We start from the raw sequence: 23,209 nt of genomic DNA, 5'->3' as shown, positions 1-23,209 counted from the left end.
GTTACCTATTACCTGGGTGGCTATGAATGATGGGAAAACAGTGTGCAACCAGATTCAAGGGGCATTTATTTAGATGTGTCTGGTAACTGAAGCCAGCTACACTCTGAGGAACTGCAGGTTAGAAAAAGCCAGTGAAGTTAAGGGAACATTTTCTTTTTTTAAAAAAAAGCCTTCACTTAAACTTTGTAACAAGTTATCTTGAAACACACTTTTAATACAAATGGTTAAAAAGGCTTAGAGTGAAGAGTAAGACCCCCTCCCTTTTTTTGGTACTGGAGATTGAACTCGGGACCCTGTGCTTGTGAGGCAGGCAGCAGAACCATTGAGCTAAATCCCCAGCCCGAGTAAGACCCCCTTTTGATTTCTGGCCCACTTATCCTGAGTGTTGATTTCTTGAGACAGCTCCTATCTCCTGACTAAAACTCCTCCTAGAGATAATCTGTCTGTAGAATAAGTGTGTGTGTCTGTACGTACACCCACATGGGTACTCTTTCTTTTCATACGACAACAAACACATTATGCTTGCTTTTTCCTTACTTGAAATGTAGTTTCATATCAGTCAGTACATTTTGATCTTTTTTTCCTTTTTTAGCACTTGTACAGTGATCTACCACATGAGGATCAATTTGTTGAAGCAGCCCCTATTCACATGTATTTAGGGGATTAAGATCATTTAAAAAGTTCTAGAGCATTTGGTCTAATTATCTTATCTATGAGTAAGTGGAGATCCACGCATATGGAGATGGATTTAAATAATTCAGTAGACTCTTGAACCTACTTTGGATGTGTTTTTCTTGCTAATATTGTATTTTGATCACAGACGACAGAAGAAGGTGGCTCAGCTGTGTGCCTGAGTGTGTTTGCACACGTGGGTGGGTGTGTGAATGTGTGCTCCCACACTGGTAGGTGTACATTATGTTGTGTGACAGATGTGAGCTTGAAAAACTCTGAATGAGTTCTTTTATTTTTAAAAATGGAAAATGAAATTTTAAGTGCTCTAAGGGTGGGAAGATGATGTGTTATTTAAAGGAAACTTGTAGAGGAATCCTTATGTGAAGTGAGGGGTTTTTATTTCCTTAAAAAAAAACTTCATTGAGGTATAGTCCACATAGGATTAAGTGTAGCCATTTAAAGTGTGTGGCTTGAGGCATTCAGCTGAATGTGTACATTCATGTAATTACCGTCATAGTATCTACTAAATGTCTACTAAATCCCTTTCATGTGTTAAGTAGTCAAGGTATTTGAGAAGGAAACAACTCTCTTCCCACTTATATTATGAAAACAAGTGCTCTCTTGAGCCTGTTATCAGAGTGGAACCCTGAAAATGTACATGTACATGTATAGTCTCTGCCTTTTTATCAGTCAGTCCACTTAGTGAGCAGCAACTTCCTCCTCAGATGAAGAGCCTTTCATTACATTAGGTGCTACCTGCAAAATCAGCACCCAGAAGCTACTTAAGCATTGCCCATCGAAACACTTTCCCACAGGCTGAATCTAGCAGGGTGCTTGTTGTATAAGTGTCCCACGTTCCATCCAACTTGCTTTCCTATGCCAGGGGGCCCTGCGGATGGAGTGTGCCTGAAGCGTGGGAGAGTGGCCTGCAGCAAGGGGGGTGCAAGACTTCGGTAGTGGATCTACTCTGGGAAAGAATCCTCCCTGTGTCTTCTCTCTAGATGGTCCCCCTTCCGCCTCCTTGGTCAATCCCCGTCCTTCTCCAAGTAACAGCAACAAAAAAGAGACAAATATATGGTAATCAGGGACCTAATTGTTGGAATAAGGCCAGCACATGCCTCTCTTCCTCCTCCTCCTTTCTGGATCCATTCGCTCCTGATGTTCTTCCTGCCTCCCACCTCCCTTCACTCTTCATGCCTGAAGATAGCAGGAAAAGGAAGTGAAACTCACATTCGGATTCTGTGACCAGTGCGCTTCTAAGGTTTGCTTAGAAGTCTTGGGTGAAAGCTGAGCCTGCGGTTAGGAGGAAACTTAACTTTGATTTTCAATTTCTGATCTCCCTTCCTTTGAACCTGATACCTCCCAAAACATAGCCATGCGACACCTATGGATCATTGGGGACTGACAGTTGTGTATAAGTGGCTGCCAGTGACAACTTGGCAATGGGGACATCCTTCTGATTTTGCTAACGTGGTTGGTAGAGCTCCTTCTGGCCAGGTGTGCTGTACTGGCGGGAGTATCAGATGGACAGTCAGGAGCTGAGCTTGCAAGTTTGAACTCTGCCAGTCACTTCTAGGCTGTCTTGCTATGGGACACATTCCCAGAGACAAGGTGTGCATGACAGTTCCTGGAGTCGTGCAGCTGGTGTGCCCTCACTAGCACACGATGACACTGATGCCTGCTGTCTTACGGTGGTTATGTCCAACCCACATGAAGCCCTGGATAGCTAGTAATGTGGCCCCATAAGATCAAAAACTTGTAACATTATTATATGACTTTTAGCATATTTTTCATGTCTCAGTTGCACAGTGCTGGATTGTGACATGGATGGGTGACAATGGGACACTATGTTGGAGAGGGTGCAGGGCATTGCTAATCCTGCTTCCTATGCCTGACACATGTAGCCAGTTGAATCCAAACTTGCATGTATCAGATGTCACATACCTTTGTGCAATTTGGCACATAAGATACAATGATTATCAATGATATATTTCAACCTACCTGCATGCACGTGAGTGTGTCTGTGTGTGTGTGCACCTGTGAAGACAGACATTTATTGTCATTAAGCAGACATGTAAGTTTTCCTATTTAAGGATTAAACTTGGCCTTGTAGTGTTATTTTTTGTTTGTTTTTTTGAGGCAGGGGTCTTACTATGTAGTTTAGACTGGCCTTGAACTCACTATGTGGCCCAGGCTGGCTTTGAACTCATAGGTCCTCCTGCCCCAGCCTCCCAAGTGCTGAGATTACAAGTGCGTGCCACCACTCCCTTGCAGTGTTATTTCATAAAATAATTTAATAATTTAAAATAGTTTTGTCACTTTGCTTTACAGTATATGTGGCTCAAGACAATTCCTATTCATTAAGTGTGGCCCAGGCAAGTCAAAAAATTGGACACCCGGCTCTTGCAGGTTTGTTTTGAGGAATAAATGAGATAACACATAGGAAGGGCTTTGAAAATAGTTAGGCACCACCCAAAAGAAGTCCCCTGGAAGCTTTTGGCTCTTTCTCCATTGCTTGGATCCTAGTTAATCCGTGGAGCTCCTTTCATGCTTGTGGAGCCAAGCTGTTTCACACATCACTTACTCTGCTTTAGCAAGGTCTGGCCGGGGAGCCAGTGGCATAAGCAGCGAAGACCAGCCTACCCCAGAACCAAGGCCCGGAGGCTGGAGAGCCTACCTCCCTGGAACAGGCTGCCAGAGAAGTCTCAGTGGGCCAGGTGTGGTGTCGGGGTGTGGTGGTGGCTGGGTCTGACAGTGACCTCTAGCAGAGCCCTCTGTCCTGTGCGTCCAGGCAGACCTGGTGGGATGTGCCAGCTGAATAGCTCTCTATACCCCAGTTTTCTCATCTGGAAAGTAGAGACTGTTCCCAGCCTCATAGGACGGTAAGTGAGCCAAGGCAAGTAAAGCCCCCAACCTACTGTCTGAGTCACAGTAAGTACTCAGAAAACCTGAGCCCACCCCTCCTTCCTCCTTCCTCATGAGCACCCTTGGACCTCCTGGTGCCTAGGTGTGAAGCCTTGTTTTTCCCTGTATTCTCCCAGGCTGGGTACAAACCTTATACCTCGGTCCTTTATTTGATCTTCACAAGACCACTGCAAATTCATCAGATATCTTAGAATAACGTGTAATAATAATTATCAACTTGGGACAAGAACATGCCTTTTTTTTTTTTTTTGGTTAGGGGAAACCTGTTATAGTAGAAAGACCACTGAATTAAAAAGCAAAAGGCTTGAAGACTTGGCCTTTTGATGGTAACAGCACCAGCAATGACTATTTGTGCCAAGCATGTGCTAAGTATTTTATGTAGATGATGTCAGAGAACCCCGCAACAGCCCAGACGACGCAGGACTTGATACTAACTCCATGTCACTGACAGGCAGTCGAGGCTTACAAAGGGTAGTTGCTAGCTTCAGCCCACCTAGCCAGCATGTCTTAACCATGACATGCTGAAGAACCTCTGAGTGGCAAGTGCTGTGTATTACATCTCATGGGATTTCCATGCCATCCCATTTTAGAAACGAAGAAGTCAGTAATTGTCAGTGGGTAAGGGATAAAATTGGGATTCAGTCCTTATCTGACTGAAGAGGCTGTGTTTATCTGCCCCACTGTTTGACAGCCTGGTTTCTGGCCCTAACTGGAGGGGTAGCCAGAGGCAAGTAACTTGAAAAGGATCATAGTCCAAGAAAACAGAGATGGTTGCTGGGAAGACTGTCATGGAAAGGTATGAAATCTGAAAAGATTTAATAAATAGAGCTCCATCGGGGACAACTGGGAGGAACCTGGAATGCAGGGTGCATTCAGAGCTAACCTTGGCAATATCCAGGAGGAGTGATGGGTTGACTTTTAGGTAGCATCAGCTGCCTGGTACTGATGTCCGTGGATGACTCGCAGGGTTATGCAGGGCTAGGCTCCTACCTTGCTTCACTATCTGGGCTGTGTAATCATGATCAGAATTTGTGCTAAAACAGATCTGGCTGTGAACTTGCACCAGTCTTTACCACTTTTTATACTTGATGACCCCTCCAGTCATCAACATTGAAGCCCCACCACCCTGGATGGATTCTCAGAGCCTCCTTGCTTGGCTGGCTGGGGCTTGGCCAGCTCTCTGTGGCCATCTGCTCAGGCTGCAAGGCTCTTTGTTGCTTTTGGCATGTTTAATAGCTTAATTTCTATTTTTTCTGTTGGGAAATGCTGTTCACCGGGATTGAGACAGCAGTGGGTGCTCAAATGGTTTCTGATTGCTATCTTGAATGTTAATATCCTAATACATTTTATTGTCAATGACCTGTCCTCCCTGCCATGAGCTTTCTTACTTCTCTGTTTTGCAAAGATAGGCTCGCTGCCTGCCTTCCACAGGCCTCGCTTCCCAGCTCATTCCTTTGCTGCCTCCCTCCCTGCTTTTCGCAGATAGCATTGTACTTTGCCAACAAAGCCCACAGTCGTGGGAAATCTTTGACTTGGAGGATATGAGAAAGTGTTTCGTTTTGCCAGAGGGGCTAGGAGGGATGATCTAATCTCTGAAAGGCACACATTATTTAAATTCCGTGTTCTGGGGCAGGCAGCAGCCTTGCCCCTGATATTTTTGAGCTTTGGCAGGGACAGTATTCTGGTTTGGCTCTCTTCATTAGGGCTGATGTTTGGTTTTCCTGTTTGTAATTCAGGGCAAGGGCTAGGTTCTACTTATGGCAGGGTCAGTACTAGTGGTGAGAGTTCTGGGGAACATTTTCTTTCATCGTAAACTTAAAATCATGGCCTCTCAGGACAGAAGGGGTGAGAAAAGTCATCCTGAGGAATCACCAGTTTGTCATTTGGTTACCATCTGGACCCCAGACTCAGGTGACAGCTCCTGTGGAGGGACTAGGAGACACTGCTGAGGTACTCACTGGCTCCTGTGCTTCCTGTACCAGTGGTCTCATCCATGAAGCATGGGAGATCTCTTCAGATGAAAACAAAATTTTGAGAAAAACCATAAGCACTCTTAACCATTAAAGGCAAAGTGTGGCAGTGCAGTGGGATTCCATGGCTTTGGACATGTGGATTATGTGTGGGGCAAGGTGGCTTTGGGGAGGGTGCTGGACACCATCATTTCAAGTTGAGTTTCTTTGCCTTGTGGGGACTCATATGTGTCATTCATGGTATAGCCACCTTGACCTCCCCTCGCCCTCCATCAAATGCCATTGAGTATAGAGTATGTGCCCTGGAGATGCAGGCTTGGAGGGGTGTGTGGCCCACAATAGGTACTGGAGGTCCTGAACCTAGAGCCTTTTCCCATCTGCACAAATGTGTCCTGGATATTTCCTAACCCAAAGACAGTGAGCTAAGATTGCAAATATGGTTATCATGCCTTCTGTTGAGCAGGGAAGATAAACAATATGTTACAGTTCAGTCCAAGCCATGGTGAGGACATCCTTAATGTGCAGTGAGAACACAGATGAGAGGACAGTGAATCTGACTGGGCATATCTGCAAAGGCTTCAGAGAGGAGGTGATAATTGTCTTTGACCTTGACTGGGGAGGTGTCCATTAGACTGCCTCTCTGTCTAAGTGTTATTTGCTAAATGTTTGCCTGCTCTTTACTGGGGATGACGGAGCAAAACAAGGGAGGAGGGTAGTGGTTCCTGCCATTAAGAAATGCACAGCTTGCTGGGGAGAGAGTCTGGTGCTTAGGATCCAGTTAAAGGTCTGTGTGGACAGATGGATTATGCAGGTGGGAGAGACTAAGAGGGAAACTTGGTGATCTGGGGTTTCCAGAGTTGCTACTCTGTCTTATGGAGAACACGGTTTCTGTAAGGAGAGTTCAAACCTTCCAAAGACATCCTAACTTTGAGAGGCTTAGTCCTCTGGTGTTTTCTCCTACAGTGCGATTTCACCAGGGTTAGCTGGGTTGGGAGCAGGTTGGATTGGGTGGAGAAGGTTGGTGGTATCCAGTTAACTTTGTTGACTCTTTCTGTACAATCCTGGTCGAATTTAGGATTTGCAAACATGAGCAGCTAACATACAACTGGAACATGGGTATCCCCAATCTTGCACAAGTGCCATGCACTTTGTGGCCCTTTACTTATGTTGCTTCCACATGGAATGCTTCCCTTTCTTGCCCATGATGACTTCCCACAATGCTTTTCTATACCTCAAGCTCTTGAGATATGTTACCAGTTGCTATCTGTATTAAGATGGGTTCAGCACTGTTCTCTGCTTTTTAACTCCCTGATGAGATTGCAAATGCCATGAGAGCAGGAATGGTAGCTTGTACTTGTATTTCCCCTGGGAGCAGGTTGTCTAGAATAAAGAATGTGAGTTTGTCAAGTCTTGGCATTGAATTTCAGCATTGCCAGCTACCTTGGAACTCAGAGCAGTTTCCTTACCTATAAAAGGGATAACACAGGACTTTTTAACCTTTACACTACTGAAATGCTTGACTGGATGATTCTTTGTTGGGGGAATGTCCTGTACACTATAGGATGTGTTGTACTTTCCTGGCCTTTACCCTTTAGCTGATACTCACGGGGCTGTGCTGCCAGTCGTGACAATCGAAAACATCTTCAGATGATTGCCAAGAATCCCCTGAGGAACAGAACCACTCCCAGTTGAGAACCACTGGGATGGTGCTACCTTTTGCATAAGCATCAGACCTTCTAGTACTGCATCTGGGATGCAGTAGATGTTCAGCCAGTGTTGATTTTTCTTCAGTCCTAATTCACCTGCAGCTTGACACATTGTGGGCTGAGACACTGCATGGAGCTGTGACTCTGGGTTTTAACAGTCTGGAGTAGATCTCTCAGGTTACCCACACAATGCACTAACAGAATCCCTTGTCATTTTCTTAATTTCAGATTGATCTGGAGCCAGAAGGAAGAGTGTATGTGATCATCGATCTCTCAGGGTCGTCAGGTGAAGGTAGGAGAGCATGACCTCTCATCCTTTGTCTTCTGGGTCTCTCCTTTCCCTTCTTGGCTGGAACATATCACAGTGACATTTAATTAATTGGCATACTTTAAAGGAGAAGGTTATTTTGAAGATGCTGTGCCTGTGTACCAAAAGGGATCAGCCATCTGTTAACTGGTGGAACAGACGGAAGATTTTTGACTTATCAAGCTAGGCCAGTAAAGCAGGTGTTTCTGCACACTGTGTGCAGGGCAGGCTTTGGTGGAGTGGCAGCTTCTCCCAGGAGGCTGTGTGGGGCTCGTGTGTATGCAACGAGAAGGAAGTAAAACCATTTGGTCCAACAGTATTCAGGAATGAAAAAAAAATAAAGTGTCAAACTTCAGAATCTTACTTCTTTAGAGCATTTATATATTGTTTTACCAGTCCTTTTTTTTTTTTTTGGTACTGGGGATCGAACTTAGGACCTTGTACTTGCAAGGCAGGTGCGGTGCCACTGAGCTAAATCCCAGCCCTGTTTTACCAGTTCTTTACACAGCAAACACCCTGCTCTTAGAGAGAAATAATGGGGTGAAGGAACCTTTGCTCCCTACTGGCTGATTTGACAGCACATGGATTTTCTACGATAGTTGGATTTTCCTTCTCTCTTCTTTTTTTACACCCTTCACCTTTGATTTTTTTTTTTTTCCTTTGCTTACTTAATACCTTTCAGGGTTTATGTTGGGTGGTAAGGACTGAGCAGTCAGAGCACAAGACAAGGCTGGAAAATAAAACCTTGTCAAGACAGGAGCAAGAATGTCATGGCAGAGGAGGTTGGGAACTTTCTCCTCCTCCTCTCTCTGTGGGCAGGGGACATAATGTTGGTTTTAATGAGATGGCACAAAGATTGAAAAATCATAGCTCGTTCTTGGCAGTGAGACAAAATGCTGTTTGGGGGTGGTGTCTCAAGGGGTAAAGATGGGCACTTAGCTCCCTAAGCTCTTGTGGCTGAAAAACTTAGGCCTTTTTCACACCTCCCCAGAATACTGTGAATCACAAGAAGAAAGCCCCAAGCCCACATATGGTGTTTAGGTGAAGGTTCAGTGATGGGAAGAAAGAGTTTGAAAGCAAAATCAAAGGAGCTCGTTGAATGGTACAGTACTTGATAGTGGTGCCTGATGACTTTCGTTTGGATAAGTCGTTGCCCAGTCTCAACAGGTGTTCAGAATAATGGTATAATTGTGCACATATAGGGATCATACTAGAATTTAGCCCTCTTTTAATAGATTTCAATGATTCAGGATAGGTTTGAAGCTTTAAATATCCTTTCAAAATTGGTTGCTTACATTTTCTGCTCTTTATTGCAATTGCATTTTGGCATTTCCAACTTCCTTTCTCTGTTCTCAGTGCAGAACATCCCAGAATAGATCTGAGGATTTAGCAATATTTAGTATGAAATATTTAACACCTACAAAGGGGCCTAAAGAAAAGTGAAATGAGCACCAGTGCACCCACTACTCAGATTAAGAAATAAAGCAACCTGGCCAGGTGCAGTGGACCTCCTCACTCAGGAGGCTGAGGCAGGATGATTCCTTGAGTCCAGGAATTAGAGGCCAGATTGGGTGACAAAGCAAGAATCTGCCCCCCCCCCCCCCGCAAAAACAGTAATATAAAGTCTTGTAGTTGCTTTTGACATTTTTAATATGTGTGTGTTCGAGATTCACCAGGCTTAAGGTTTTACAGTGGTCTTTGATTATAAACACTGGTTAAACATTTGATAGGCAAATCTCAGTTTCTTTTTTTCTTCCATAATCTTAACTAAGCATGCACTTCCTGTGCCAAGATGCTGGGCAACCAATGGCAGGCTTGGGTTACTTTATTTTTCTTCAGAAAGATTAACGACTTGCAAAACTATAGAAGACATTTTTTTTTTTACATTAGAGGGAAAGGAGATGGACAATGAATGAATAAATAAATCAGAAGCAATTGATTTTTTTCTTCTTGCTTCTTTGGTTTATTGCATGTGAATAGCCAAGGCAATTTTCATTGGGTTAAATTCTCAGTCTTTTTTTTTAAATCTCTTTCATCTAAAGAAATAGAGTTTACTTTAGAAATGCTGACACATGCCAGATTCTGTAAAGTGCTAGCATGTGTTGCTCTGAAGAAAAGAAGACATGTTTCCATTCTTTTTCCTTTGCTGTTCCTGGACTTGAGATCTTTTCTGTGGGTGTTGGTTAGACTTTCAGTAGTCCCTTCCTCAAAGCTGATCTCATTGTTTTCCACTTGTGTCGAACCCATCTGTCTCCACTACTTTGCCAGGACTGTGAGAGCTTCTGGCCCAGAGGTGGTATTGGTTTGGGAGGAGCTGAAAGAACGAGGAGAGGACCTAGAAAATGAAAAACCGCCTTGGTTACCTAGACAGCCTGAGGAGAGTCTGGGGTAAAATGTGCTTGTCAGGGCTGCTCTATTATATCTACAGACTGGACACTCACAGATCCTTGCCAAAGTTCCTTTCTTGAGTGCAGGCACCCAACTGTTTGGTGAAAGGTTGAAAAGAGAGTTGGAATGAGGCATAGCTGAGGTTTCACCACTCTGTATTTTGCCATCAGGCATCTCTGCGGTGCCTCTGTCTCCAATGCTCCAGCCCCATCAATGGAGAAAATATATTCATAGCAGTGGCACAAACTTTACAACACATGCAAATCCCAAAGAGTTCAGAGAAAGGTGTGGGGGTGGGATGGTGTGAACACACCCCCTTCTTCTAGGATGTGCCAAAGAATTCCTTTGCGAACATGCTGTTAGAAAGCCTGGGTGTCTACATCCGCTGCAGCTGGGTATAATGTGATTTCTAACCATCTAATAAAATTCCACTGCTTGCATATCCTGTGCAGTTCACCATAATGGGATTTGACCAGTGTGTGCTTTAGCTAAACCAGACCGCCTAACCCCAGATGTAAAGGGTTAGGCTGGGTGAGAGTGAGGTATAACTTGAATAGCATCTTGAGGGCTGGCTGATATCTTTGACAGGTAGAAGGAGTTGAAGAAACAGGTTTTTTTGAAAGGTGTGGTCCTAGACACTTTGCTTACATTATCCCAAGTATCAAACCTACTCACAGAGTGCCTGTGTATGCCCAGTCCGAGGTGCCTCTTAGTGTTTTGTTTTCATCTGAGATAGCAATCATATGGCTGCATAGTAAGCAAGATGCCATGGGCCTAGTACGTACTTAGAGCATAATTAACCCAGTAACAGAAATATAAATAGCAATGTAATTCTCAAATGTGAAGATGCTTCTTTCTTGCAGTTTACCTTGGTTAGTGTTCCTTGATTATAACATAATTTGTATATGATTTCTTATTCTTTATAATAATACAGCAGTGCACCATTATCTGCATGATAAGAGCATGTCAGAGCTGACCTGAGGCTTCTAGGTCCTTCTCCTGCCTTCCATCAAGGTGTGGGGCTTACCTAGGGAATTCTTTAGAGTCAAAATTGACAATGGAAATAGCAAGAAGTAGTCCTCATTGCAAGTTGTTTCTCCAATAACGTGCAGAAGCTGTAACATAATTTGAAAGGTTGTTGCAACACATACATCAGAGATGATACAGTTAAACCAAGGTCTGGAGGGCCTGCATTGCGGAAGCAGAAAATGAGAAGCAGGGAGCAGGTACCCCCCGCCTTTTCTGCAGCCACATTCTGTTAAGTGCTCTGGGAAGGAGCATGGCCTTAGGAGTCGCATCAACCTTAGATGTGAATCCTGGCTGTCATTCTTACTAGTCTGGAGCTTTACATTTCCTATCCATAACAGCACCTGTGGTACGTGTCATGGGAAGGTTGCTATAAGAATAGTACCTTGGGAGAGGAGGTGAACCTCCTGGGCCACCGTACTATCCCCCCGCCCCAGAATGGAGGAGGTAAGCCGCATGGGTGCTGGTAGCACCCCCCGCCCACACACACACCCTTGAAATGAGAAGACACTTAATTTAAGTCTCAAAACCAGACTCCCAGATCACCTAAAGCAACCCCAAAGGAAAATGAGATGGAACACTCTGATACTCAACCACCTGGACTGTCTGGACTGGCAACAAAAGAGGATCTGGAAGAAATGAAATCAGAAGTAATTTCTCAGATAATAGCAGAGATTGTGCCCATAGTGCAAGACATGATTAATAAATCTAGAGAGGACACAGATTAAAAAAATAGAGGAACTGAGGAACATGATGAAATCCCAACATAGGAAACAAGTGGAATCCATAAAACAGATGCAAACAGATTTCCAGGAGATTAAAAACGCCATAGAAAGTTTACACAGCTGAACGAGCAAATGTGAGGACAGAATTTCAGATACAGAGGATAAGATTGCGATTAGTGACCAGGAAAAGAAACGTTTCTTTAAAATACTAAGGGACCATGAGAAATCAATCCAGCAGCTCCTAGATGATGCAAAGAAGAATAACATAAGACTGATCAGTCAATGAAGAAACAGGAGAGGTTGCAGATGACATAAAAAAACTGTTCAAAGAAGTGATGGCAGAGAACTTCCCAAGCGGGGGAAAAGAACTTGACATACAGATAAGTGAGGCATATAGGACTCCAACTAGCCTTGATCAAAAAAAAAAATCTACACATAGGTATATAATAGTTAAGATTCCAGAAACCCAACAGAAGAACAAAATTCAACAAGCAGTTAGAGAAAAGAAACAAATCACATACAAAGAAAAGCCCATCAGAATCACAGCAGACTTCTCAATGCAAACCCTTAAGGCAAGAAGAGCTTGGAGTGACATATTTCAAGCCCTAAAGGAAAACAGCCTCCAACCCAGATTGATGTACCCTGCAAAACTATCTTTCAAAATTGATGAAGAAATAAGATACTTTCATGACAAAGAGCACCTTAGGAACTTCATGAATACCAAACCGGCACTCCAAAAATTTTAGACAATATCCTAGGAAAAGACATTGAGGATCACAACCCCAGGAAGCAAAGCAGAATGAACCCATCTGGCATGACAAGAAATTAAATGCAAAGGGGGAGAATCCAACAGAAAGAAAAAGTCATGCCAATTGTAGGTCAATACGTATCAGTTATAACCATCAATGTTAATGGTCTCAATTCACCAATCAAAAGAAATAGACTGGAAGAATGGGTCAAGAAGCAAGATCCAATGATATGCTGCATACAAGAAACACCCTTAATTCAAAAACTCATAGACTGAAAGTAAAAGGGTGGAAAACAATACTCCATGTGACAGGAACCCGAAAAAAAGCAGGAGTAGCTATCCTCTTTGCAGATCAAGTGGATTTCAAACTCATACTGATTAAGAGAGACAAAGAAGGACACTACATCCTTGTAAAGGGAACAATCCAAGAGGAAGAGATGACAATCATAAACATATATGCACCAAACACTAGTGTGCCCAACTATATAAAACAAATACTAATGGACATGAAAAATCAAATAAACACTGATACAATAGTAGTGGGGGACCTCAGTACCCCACTGTCACAAGTAGAGAGATCAACTAGACAAAAAATAAGCAACAAAATACTAGAACTCAATCAAACCCTTGAACAAATGTACTTAACAGATATTCACAGTGTTCCACTCCACAAAATCAGAATACACATTCTTCTCAGCTGCACACAGTTGTTCTCCAAAATAGACCACATACTCGCTCATAGAACATGTATAAGTAAGTGCAAAGAAATTGAAGTTATGCCCTGTATATTATCAGACCATAGTGTGATAAAATTGGAGATCAACAGCAAAAAAAAAAAACTGCAAAAATTTCATAAACACGTGGAAATTGAACAGCACACTTCTGAATAACCAATAGGTGACAGAGTAAATTAAAGAAGAAATCAGTCAGTTCCTTCAATTAAATGACAATGCCAGTACAACATATCGGAACCCATGGGACACAATGAAAGCAGTATGAAGAGGGAAATTCATTGCAGTGAATACTCACATTAGGAAAACAGAGCAAGCCCAATTAAACAACCTGTTGCTGAACCTCAAGCTTCTAGAAAAAGAAGAGCAGGACAAACCCAAATCTCATACAAGGGAGGAAATTATAAAGATTAGAGCAGAAATCAATGCAGTGGAGACTAAGAGAACGATACAAAAAGTTCAGTGAAGCTAAGAGTTGGTTCTTCAAAAGAATAAACAAAATTGACAAACCCTTAGCCAAACTTACCAGGAAAAGGAAAGAAAAGACCCAAATCCATGCAATTAGGAATGAAAAGGATGAAATTACAGTGGACCCAGCAGAAATCCAGAGGATCATCAATACCTGCTTCCAGAACCTATACGCCAATAAGATGGAAAACAGAGAAGAAATGGACAGATTCCTAGATACATATGAATTAACAAAGTTGAATGAAGATGACCTAAAAATTCTAAGCAACCCATTTTCAGTCAATGAAATTGAAAACGTAATTAAAACTTACGAACTAAGAAAAGCCCGGATCCTGATGTCTTCACTGCTGAATTCCGCAAGACATTTAGAGAGGAGCTGCTGCCACTACTGTTTAAACTCTTCAACGAAATTGAAAGGGAAGCAATACTCCTGAATTCTTTCCTGGAAGCAAGCATCACCTCGATCCCCAAAGCAGAGAAAGACCCAACCAAAAAAGAAAACTATAGGCCAGTCTCACAATGAACATATATGCAAAAATCCTTAATAAGATACTGGCAAATAGAATGCAGAAGATCATCAAGGAGATCACACACCCTAACCAAGTGGGATTCATCCCAGGGATGCAGGGATGGTTCAATATACGCAAATCAGTCAGTGTAATACACTATATCAATAGAGCCAAAGACAAAAACCATATGATCATCTCAATAGATGCAGAAAAAGCATGTGACAAAATCCAACGTACATTTATGACAGCAACTCTACAAAAAATTGGAATAGATGGTCTCTACCTCAATCTGATAAAAGCCATCTATGAAAAACTAACAGCCAATATCATACTAAATGGTAAAAAACTGAAATCCTTCACACTAAAATCAGGAACAAGACAAGGCTGTCCACTATCACCACTCCTGTTCAATATACTCTTGGAAACATTAGCTACAGCAATTAGACAAGAGAAAGAAATAAAAGGAATAAAGATAGGAAATGAAATCAAATTGTCATTATTTGCAGATGACATGATACTGTATGTAGAAGACCCCAAGAACTCCACCAAAAGTCTTCTAGACTTAATAACCAAATTCAGTAAAGTAGCTGAATACAAGGTCAACACACAAAAATCAATAGCTTTCATCTACACAAATAACAGACCCACCGAGAGAGAAATAGGGCAAACAATTCCTTTTACAATAGCATCCAAAAAACTGAAATACCTAGGAATCCACCTAGCAAAAGAAATCAAAGACCTCTGAACACTATAGCACTCTGAAAAGAGAGATTGAAGACGATATCAGAAAATGGAAAGACATCCCTTGCTCCTGGGTAGGAGGGATCAACATAGTGAAAATAGCCATACATCAAAAACTGATATATAGATTCAATGCTATCCCAATTGAAATTCCAGTACCATACTTCATGGACCTTGAGAAAACAACCAAAAATTCATTTGAAACAAGAAGAGACCTAGAATAGCAGAAGCAGTCCTAGGCCATAGAGACATGGCAGGGGGTATCACAACCCCCACTTGAAACTATACTACAAAGCTACTGTGATAAAAACAGCACGTACTGGCAAAGAAACAGACCTGAGGACCAGTGGAACAGATTAGAAGATGCAGAAACAACTCCAGACACACTGAGCCACCTCATCTTTGATAAAGAAGCCAAACATCTTCACTGGAGGAAAGATAGCCTCTTTAATAAATGGTGCTGGAAAAATCGGGTTTCAACTTGCCAAAGACTAAAACTAGACCTATATCTCTCACCATGCACTCAACTAAAATCAAAATGGATTAAAGATCTAAATATTAAAATAGAAACGCTGAACTGGCTGGAACAGAGGTTAGGTAGAACTCTTACAGACATTGGTATAGGAAAAGTTTTTATGAACAAAACCTCAGTTGCCCATGAACTAGCACAAACAATCAACAAGTGGGATCTCCTCTTATTAAAAAGCTTCTGCACAGCAAGAGAAACCACCAGCAGTGTGAAGAGACAACCCACAATGTGGGAAAAAATTTTCACCTGCTGTTCCTCAGACAAAGGTCTACTATCTAGAATCTATAAAGAACTTAAAAAAATCAGACCTCCCAAATTTAAAGACCCAATCTGACAATGGGCATCTGAAATGAACAGACATTTTTCAAAGAGTTAGAAATGACAAATAAACATATGAAAAAATGTTCAACATCACTGGTCATTTGAGAGATGCAGATGAAAACAATGCTGAGATTCCCCCTCACCCCACAAAGAATGGCTGCTATCATGAAATCAACCAATAACAAATGCTGGTGGGGCTGTGGGGAGAGAGGAACCCTGCTCCACCGCTGGTGGGAGTGTAGACTGGTGCAACCACTGTGGAAATCAGTATGGAGATACCTCAAAGAACTAGGACTGGAAGTCCCATTTGACCCAGCTATTCCCTTGCTGGGGATCTTCCCCAAAGAATTAAAAGAATCATACCACAGTGATATACGTGCACCCATGTTTATAGTGGCACAGTTTGTAATAGCTAAAGCTTGGAAGCAGCCCAGTTGCCCATCAACTGGAGACTGGATAAAGCATATGTGGTTTTTCAATAAATGGAGTACTACTCAGCTATAAAAAATGAGAAATTAGACATTTATAGCTAAATGGATGCACATTGAAGCAATACTCTTTTTTAAAAATTCTTTTATTGGTACATTTTAGGTATACAACACATTTACATTTCTCATTGGGTGCTTGTACCTGTACATGATGAATCTTGGTTCTTATTTTTTCCCCCATTACCTTTGCACCCTTCACCCCCTCCACCCTTTCCTATTTACATAGATTCCGTTTCCATTTGTTTTCTTTTCTCATTATTTTTCCTTTCCCTTCTTTCCTTTCCCCTTCCTCTCCCACCACCCCTACACCTTTGGACCTTTTTGTATTTCAAATTATCAATTATTTGTTTTAATCATTTTAATCCTTATTTATACTTTCAGTTTTTCACACTAGAGAAACTATTTGGTATTTACACATATGTGACCTATTTATTTCACTGAAGAGGATGGCCCATTGTGCACCCATTTAGCTATAAATGTCTCTAGTTTCTCATTCTTTATGGCTGAGTAGTACTCCACTTTATAAAAAAAACCACACTAAGGCAATACTCTTAAGTGGAATAAACAGGACACATGTGTAAATACCGAATAATTTCTCTCATGTGAGAAACTGCAACTGTAAATAAGGACTAAAAGGTATAATAGGTAATGTGAAATAGGAAGAAAAGGGGCAAAGGGGAAGGGGAAGTGGGAGGGGTAGGGGAAAGGAAAGAAGGGAATGGAATTAATATGAAAAAATTAATATAAAACGAAAAAATGGAAACAAAGTCTTTGTAAATAGGCAGGGATGGAGGTCTTTAATGTCAGAAACTTCTCCGCTGTGGGAGCCTGAGTTGTCCCATCCCTGCACAGTGCAGGCTGAGAACATGTAGTCCCCTGCTGTCACCAGGCCCTTGGTGAGAGCCCTTCATCTATTTGAAGACAGTTGTTAAATCTATCTTCTTCAGGCTGAATCCATGAAATCCCCTAACCTTTTTGAAGGGATATTTTAGACACCTTAGCTCATCTTTGCTGCTCTTTTCTGGACTGTTGCAAGTTGCACAGGGAGACAGATGTGATCACATCAGCTTTGCTTGGTTCCGGGGAAATAACACATGTAGAAATTGTAGCTTTACCCAGTCCTTGGCGCTGTCACCTTTACATGGAGATGGGAAGTGGAGAAGCCAAGTGATGTGCCTCAGAGCTAAAGGGTGGTTGCGAGGAGGTCACAACATGGCCATGACCTCCCACTGTTCTTTTATGTTAGTTTCTTAAAGCTTTTTATAAAAAGACAAAGCTGGAGTTCTTAGCTTTTAATCCGAAAGTGACCCAGGAGTCCCTTTCATAATAAGCAGATCACGTTTCCACTCTTCCTTGGTCCCAGTTCAGGAATGGCTGTATCTTTCTCGGGCTCTCTGTAATGTGGGCCCATAATTAATTCCTGGTTGGAAACCAGATGTGACTCAAATCCTAGCAGGACAGTGATCTTTTTTACTGACATTACTTGGAGATGTGAGAGTCTGATGTCCATGGCAGCATTGGAGTTCTGCCTTCGGGGTGGAATCTCCACCCTCTCCAGTGTGCAGCATCTCCCGGATTCCAGAGTCCTCCGGAAGCTTCCATTTATAGGAATTCTGCCTCTTCTAAATTTTACATTATTTAATCCAATGCCTTTGGCAAAAAGAAATCATTGAAATAACCAATACACTTCAAGAAATGTGCCCAGCTTGGTGTCTTGCTTGGTTTAGGGGAATGGGAAGTGGGAAGAGAAGTGAAAAATGAAATCGGGCATTCACAAGGATTAGAAAACATGGCCTTTCCTTCAAGGTGCTTGCAGTTTAATTGGAAATCAAAGACTTGCAGGAAAAAAAGCATTCGAGAACAATGCAAGCCAATAGCACATGGAGGGCTGAATTGGTTGTCACCAGGAGCTCTCCAAAAGGGAATGAATTGGAGCTGGACTAAGCCAGGAAAACTTCAAGGAAGAGGCAGGTTTGGACTGGAAAGGAAAGAATAGGTAGATTAGATTGTTAGGGAAGAACTGGAGAAGCCTTTCTTTTATCATTAAGGAGAGCTGGATAGGCAGGATAAATTAAATAGATGGAGTGTGTATTCTCTGGGAGCATCCAAACACAGACTGTCATCAGTGTTCTGGGCAGCAGTTTTCATGCTATGCAAGCAAGAAAATGAAATGCCATAAATGATTAATCTGTGTTTGAAGGTTGAAGGCATTTGTTCTGGATGTAAACTTCATGGTCAAGGCCCCTCTCCCTTCCAGACTCCAAGCAGGTGTGTTCTAGGTCAAACTTGGTCAAATCTAGGGCACTGTGCAGAGTGGCACAGAGGTGTTTGGAAAGTTAAGCCTAGGTCCAGGTGTCCCTTTGTAGCTTTTTAAAATGTTTTCTTTTTTTCCCCTTGGCAATCTCAGAGTCCCATGGTAATGCTAATCATTCTACAGTCCTAGCCTTTGCCTCCCCTCCAGCCTTCCTAAGGTTTCCCAGATCAAGCCTAGACACTCCCACACTTCCTCTTTTCAAGTTCAGTTCGGTCTCTATGAAGAAACATTGTTTAAGAGCAGAAGGTGAGCTTCCAGCTTCCTAAACAGAGGACTTCAAAGCCAGGCACCAGCTCCAAGGTGCTGATCTGTCTCCTTCCTGTAATGTGCCTTAGGCTATGGAGTTCTGGTCCTTTTCATCCCCTGGATTTCCCAGACGTTGTGGACTTGTCAGATTCTCAAGTAGTACATGGAGCACAGAAACCAACAAAATAACAAAATTTAGATGTTTAAAAACATTGATCTTACAAGATGTGCTCAGGATTCCCTGACTGCCTCAGCACTGTGACTTGTGGCCATTGATACTCAGGCACAGGGAGCAGTCCCTTTATTATCCAGACTTTTGGCTTTATCCTTGTGCCGATGAACAAATAATTATTTCTAGAAGTGACCATATGCACCAAATGAGACAGGGGAGTTGGCTTGAAAACAGCACCTAGTCCCCCTTAGGGAGTTTATAATGTCACAAAGAGACATTGCTAAATGTTTGATAAGAAGTAAGCCAAGAAACCCTCGTTTCCTTCCAAATAGCCTCTAGATGCACAGCAGTTCCTCTGAAGTGAATCATCCTTGGTTAACAACACCAAATGCCAACATTTGCAGATGAAAAGCAGCATAGAATCCGAGTGTTTGGAGAACAGAGCTCTTATGATCACTGTTAGAGCCTCCCTCCTCTCTGCCAGCATAGGAGCAGGAGCGTGGAGATATATATATATTTTTGTTGACTGCATGCCTGTTTTACTAATGAAGTAATTGAAGATGGAGTAGTTATGTGGAAGAAATAAGCTTATAGAAAGTGTGGATTTATAATAGGTCCTTAGCTATGCGTGGGCCCCATGTTTCCTCCCATTTTGTCTCTGTTGTCCTAATATATATCATTTCTGCGTCTTATAGAGAAGATTGTTTTGGGAAACTCATGTTTGCAGCGCAGATCATATTTGGTCAAAGTGGCCTATAATTTAATCATTTACTGTTGTTAATGTTCTTGTGATTTGGCTTAGAAGAAAAGGGTATTTCCATTCATGTAACCTAATTTAGAGAGTTGTCTTTCAGTACCAATTATTCTATTCTTTTATCTAGTTGAAATTGGCCAGTGCTGACAGTTTTATTGATGTTCCTTATTACCTAGATTTGTTGAAACATTCACATATTCACAATCAAGTGCATTCATGATCAATAATTGAGGGGTTAACACTAGGCCTTTTCTCTTCCTCCTCTATTGTAAGCCTTTGGTGTGAGCTTGTGTAGACTGAGGGTGGAATGTACGTGTGCACATGGGTGAGAATGAATGTCTCTGGATCCCCATTCTGCTTCCTCCTTATCCATTTCCTTCACTGGAAGCATGCTTTATTTTCTCATCTAATATACACATGGCTGTAGGGCTGTAGGGGGAATGAACATTGTCCCTGCTCACAGGAAGCTCATTTTCTGATAAAAGGAGGCAAGCGATCATGATAGTATGCTTTAAGTGTTGTTAGGACAGAGTACAGCTGGGCTGCCAAGCAGGGGTCTTTGCATTTAAAACTCAGTAAATGACATCCACTAACACTGATCCCATTAGATCCACAAAGCCGACCTGAAATGCAGGTACTAACCATTATCCTGTCTTTGGTTGAGGAAATAGCTTCTGACCACAGATGATCTCCCCAAACAGAAGATCAAATAAAGAGGAGCTAGGATGCATCAAACTTTTCAGGAGTCTTTCAGCATATAGCTATCTGACATCTACTGCTGCCAGTTACTCTCTTCAGTGCTGAGAGAACAGAAGTGAAAATGGAAACAGAGATCCCTGGAGGGTCATAGTCAAGTGGATATGTTTGTGCGTGCACCTGCGTGCACGTGTGTGTCTGTGTGTGTGTTTAGGCTGTTTCTGCAGTGATACATAGTAGCACACTGGGAATAGTGGTTGTCTCTCCGGAAGAGAAAAGAAGAATTTGGAAAGGAAGGAACATTTCTTGCCTAATCTATAATTTTGTTTTTCTTTCCCATGTATGTATATGAGCTATTTTAAAAATTACTTAGAAATTAAAAAAAATAAAGCGTGAAGTGTAATTGTGACTGTACTCTTACACATGGAGGCAGTGACTTACCACTGATGAGAGGCTACAGCAGGCTTCAGGAAATGCTGTCAGAGAGGGGTGAGCCCCTGAGTCTAGGGCCAGGGAGCACCGGGGTGGGTGTTCTGCCCACACTTCCTGTTCAACAGACCTTCTTCCTGCTGTGCCATAGCTACGCCTGCATTCTCCTGGTGCAGAGAGGTGTGTGGCCCCAGTGGCCTGGACTCCCTTGTCTGTTGGTGGCACTGTTCAGCATTTAGCATGTGCTACCTTGCATCCCAAGCGCGGTCATCTCCACAAATTGATGACCTCACTAGCTTTGGTACTTTCTGCCCAGCTAAGTAGGGAAAATGGCTATGGGAGGTGAGGGGTCATACCTAGGTACTTTCCAGGCATTCCAGTTTGTCTCCTGACATGACAGTCATAGGGATGGATAGTTCAAAAGGAGAGGCATTCTCTGTACAGGCACTCAGGACCTCTTCTAGTAATTGGTGTGAATTGTTTTGAAACTATGAGTAAAAATGAGCTCAGGGGAAGTTAAGTATGTGTTATTGAGACCTGAATTTTTGTTCCTGCTCCACGATTAGTTATTTGCTTAATTTACCAATTCATGTAAAAGACATACCAAGTGTATTGACTGCCAGACACCTTGCAAAGGGTGGAAGGAATAAAGAAGCCATAGGCCCTGCCCTCTGGGAGCTCCCAAGCCAGGGGGAGTCCAGCAAGTCATGCTCTCCACTTGAGCCTTCTGACTTGCTTTGCACACAGAACTAAGGACCCCCACTAGTTCTGTAATTCTGGGCCAAAACCAAAAGAATTTTGGACACAGCTGGGCACCTGCAATAGGGAAGAAGGAAGAACAAAAATTTTCAAGCTAGATCTCAATAGAGAGATTATTTACACCAATATGGATCTGCAGAAAAGGCTTTATTGTCCCTGTTACACACAGGGAAAATGAGACGTAAGGCATTTGAGACCGAATCACTAGCACATGCCCTGGAAATGCAAACTGACTCAGTGGGCCTAGGTTTGGACCTGAGTTCCACACTGCAGAAGCCCTGGCTTCCAGTTCCCAGATCACACTTTGAGAAGCAAGAAACTAGGCCGGAGATGTTCCCTCTGAGCCATGCACAGCAGGAATCAGTTTTTAGTTTGCTGGGAATCTACTGAGTCCTCTCTTCCCTTCCCTGACTCCCACTTAGTCCACTTTAGAGTTGATACCTTTGACTCCTTTTCCGTTGGAAGTCTTCTCCCTATTCTCCTTCCTTTGGGGGAAGGGGATTGAAAAGGCTGTCAGTTTTTTCAGGGAGGCTGGACAATGCCCAGGCCTCAGATTTTAGTCTTGGCTTTTGTAGTCTGCACAAGGTCAAAAGGGACAGCATCTGTGTTCTTCAGAGATGAGAACAAGAACCAATTTATACCAGGAAAACAAAGCACTAAGTAACCCTTCTAAAAGCCACCAGTCAGGATATTGGATTTTTTGTTTTTTGTGTTTGTTTTTCTATAAATACTCTGAAGTATTGAGTGGTGCTTGAATCTGATCCCACTGTGCTAATTTTCTCCTGATTCCTGGGGCTTTAATTAAAGTTACTGGCCCAGGGACCTTGCTAGAACTTACTTCTGCATGACCCTCCTGATAGGCAGGTTGCACCTGCTTCTTATGGAAGGAGAAATGCAGAGAGAGAGAGAGAGAGAGAGAGAGAGAGAGAGAGAGAGAGATGGGGGGGTATCTGAATTAAAGGCCGGGTACACAGCAAGGACATAATTTTTAGTTGTTGGATAAATGTGGAACTAAATGAAAATAACAGGAAAAAGTGTCACTTTTGAAGGAAACTATTGAGATAAATAAGGTGTTTGGCCGGCTTTGCTTTGGATAATCAGTTGTTTCATGTTCCAGTGTACAATCAGTTTCATGGGTAGGTTTGGGCTTGCATGTTGAAGCTTTCTGTGGCAGGTACTTATTAGGGCTTTTTGAGGTTACCTCACTGCCTTCTTATATACAAAATCACCAATTATGATTCCTTGTCCCCTCCCTTTTTATTCAGTTATTTCTCTCTTCTTTCAAAATTAGCTTGTAAGCTCACCTCCTCCTGGGAGCCTTCCCACACTGCCCCACACCCTTGCACCCTCTGGTTCATAACTCTGTGTTTGCCCCCAGGTTCCTCTGTCTTTCTTTCAATCACGGACTCTTGTATTTATAACTTGAATCCAGGTTGTGCCCTGCCTGGCCCATAAAGCGCAGCCATTCAAAGGCTGAGCTCTGCAGTATGAGCCCACTGCTATGAGGCCCCTCCTGGCCTCATGATCCAGCCACACTGAGACCTGGAGCTCCATCCCTCCCATTCTAACCATGCAGAACCAGTCT

At 42.6% G+C, this 23,209-nt stretch overlaps 1 protein-coding gene across 3 annotated transcripts in view; it reads left to right on the top strand.

Annotated features, from left to right (window-relative positions):
• The window catches only part of Prkce (protein kinase C epsilon), a 511,185-nt gene that overhangs the window by 178,920 nt on the left and 309,056 nt on the right, over positions 1 to 23,209 (top strand). For all 3 annotated transcript variants that reach the window (XM_087216080.1, XM_004839392.4, XM_004839393.4), the window contains one exon: positions 7,502 to 7,565. In XM_087216080.1, coding sequence (XP_087072206.1) covers positions 7,502 to 7,565 — 64 coding nt within the window. The remainder of the gene's footprint in view (positions 1 to 7,501; positions 7,566 to 23,209) is intronic.

The sequence above is a fragment of the Heterocephalus glaber genome, unplaced genomic scaffold, assembly GCF_053883595.1.
Source record: "Heterocephalus glaber isolate CG9 unplaced genomic scaffold, H.glaber_assembly_v1.0 deba00001457, whole genome shotgun sequence".
In the NCBI taxonomy this organism is placed as follows: domain Eukaryota; kingdom Metazoa; phylum Chordata; class Mammalia; order Rodentia; family Bathyergidae; genus Heterocephalus; species Heterocephalus glaber.
Note: the sequence above shows the minus strand (reverse complement) of the source record. Positions and strands in the feature narration are given on the sequence as shown.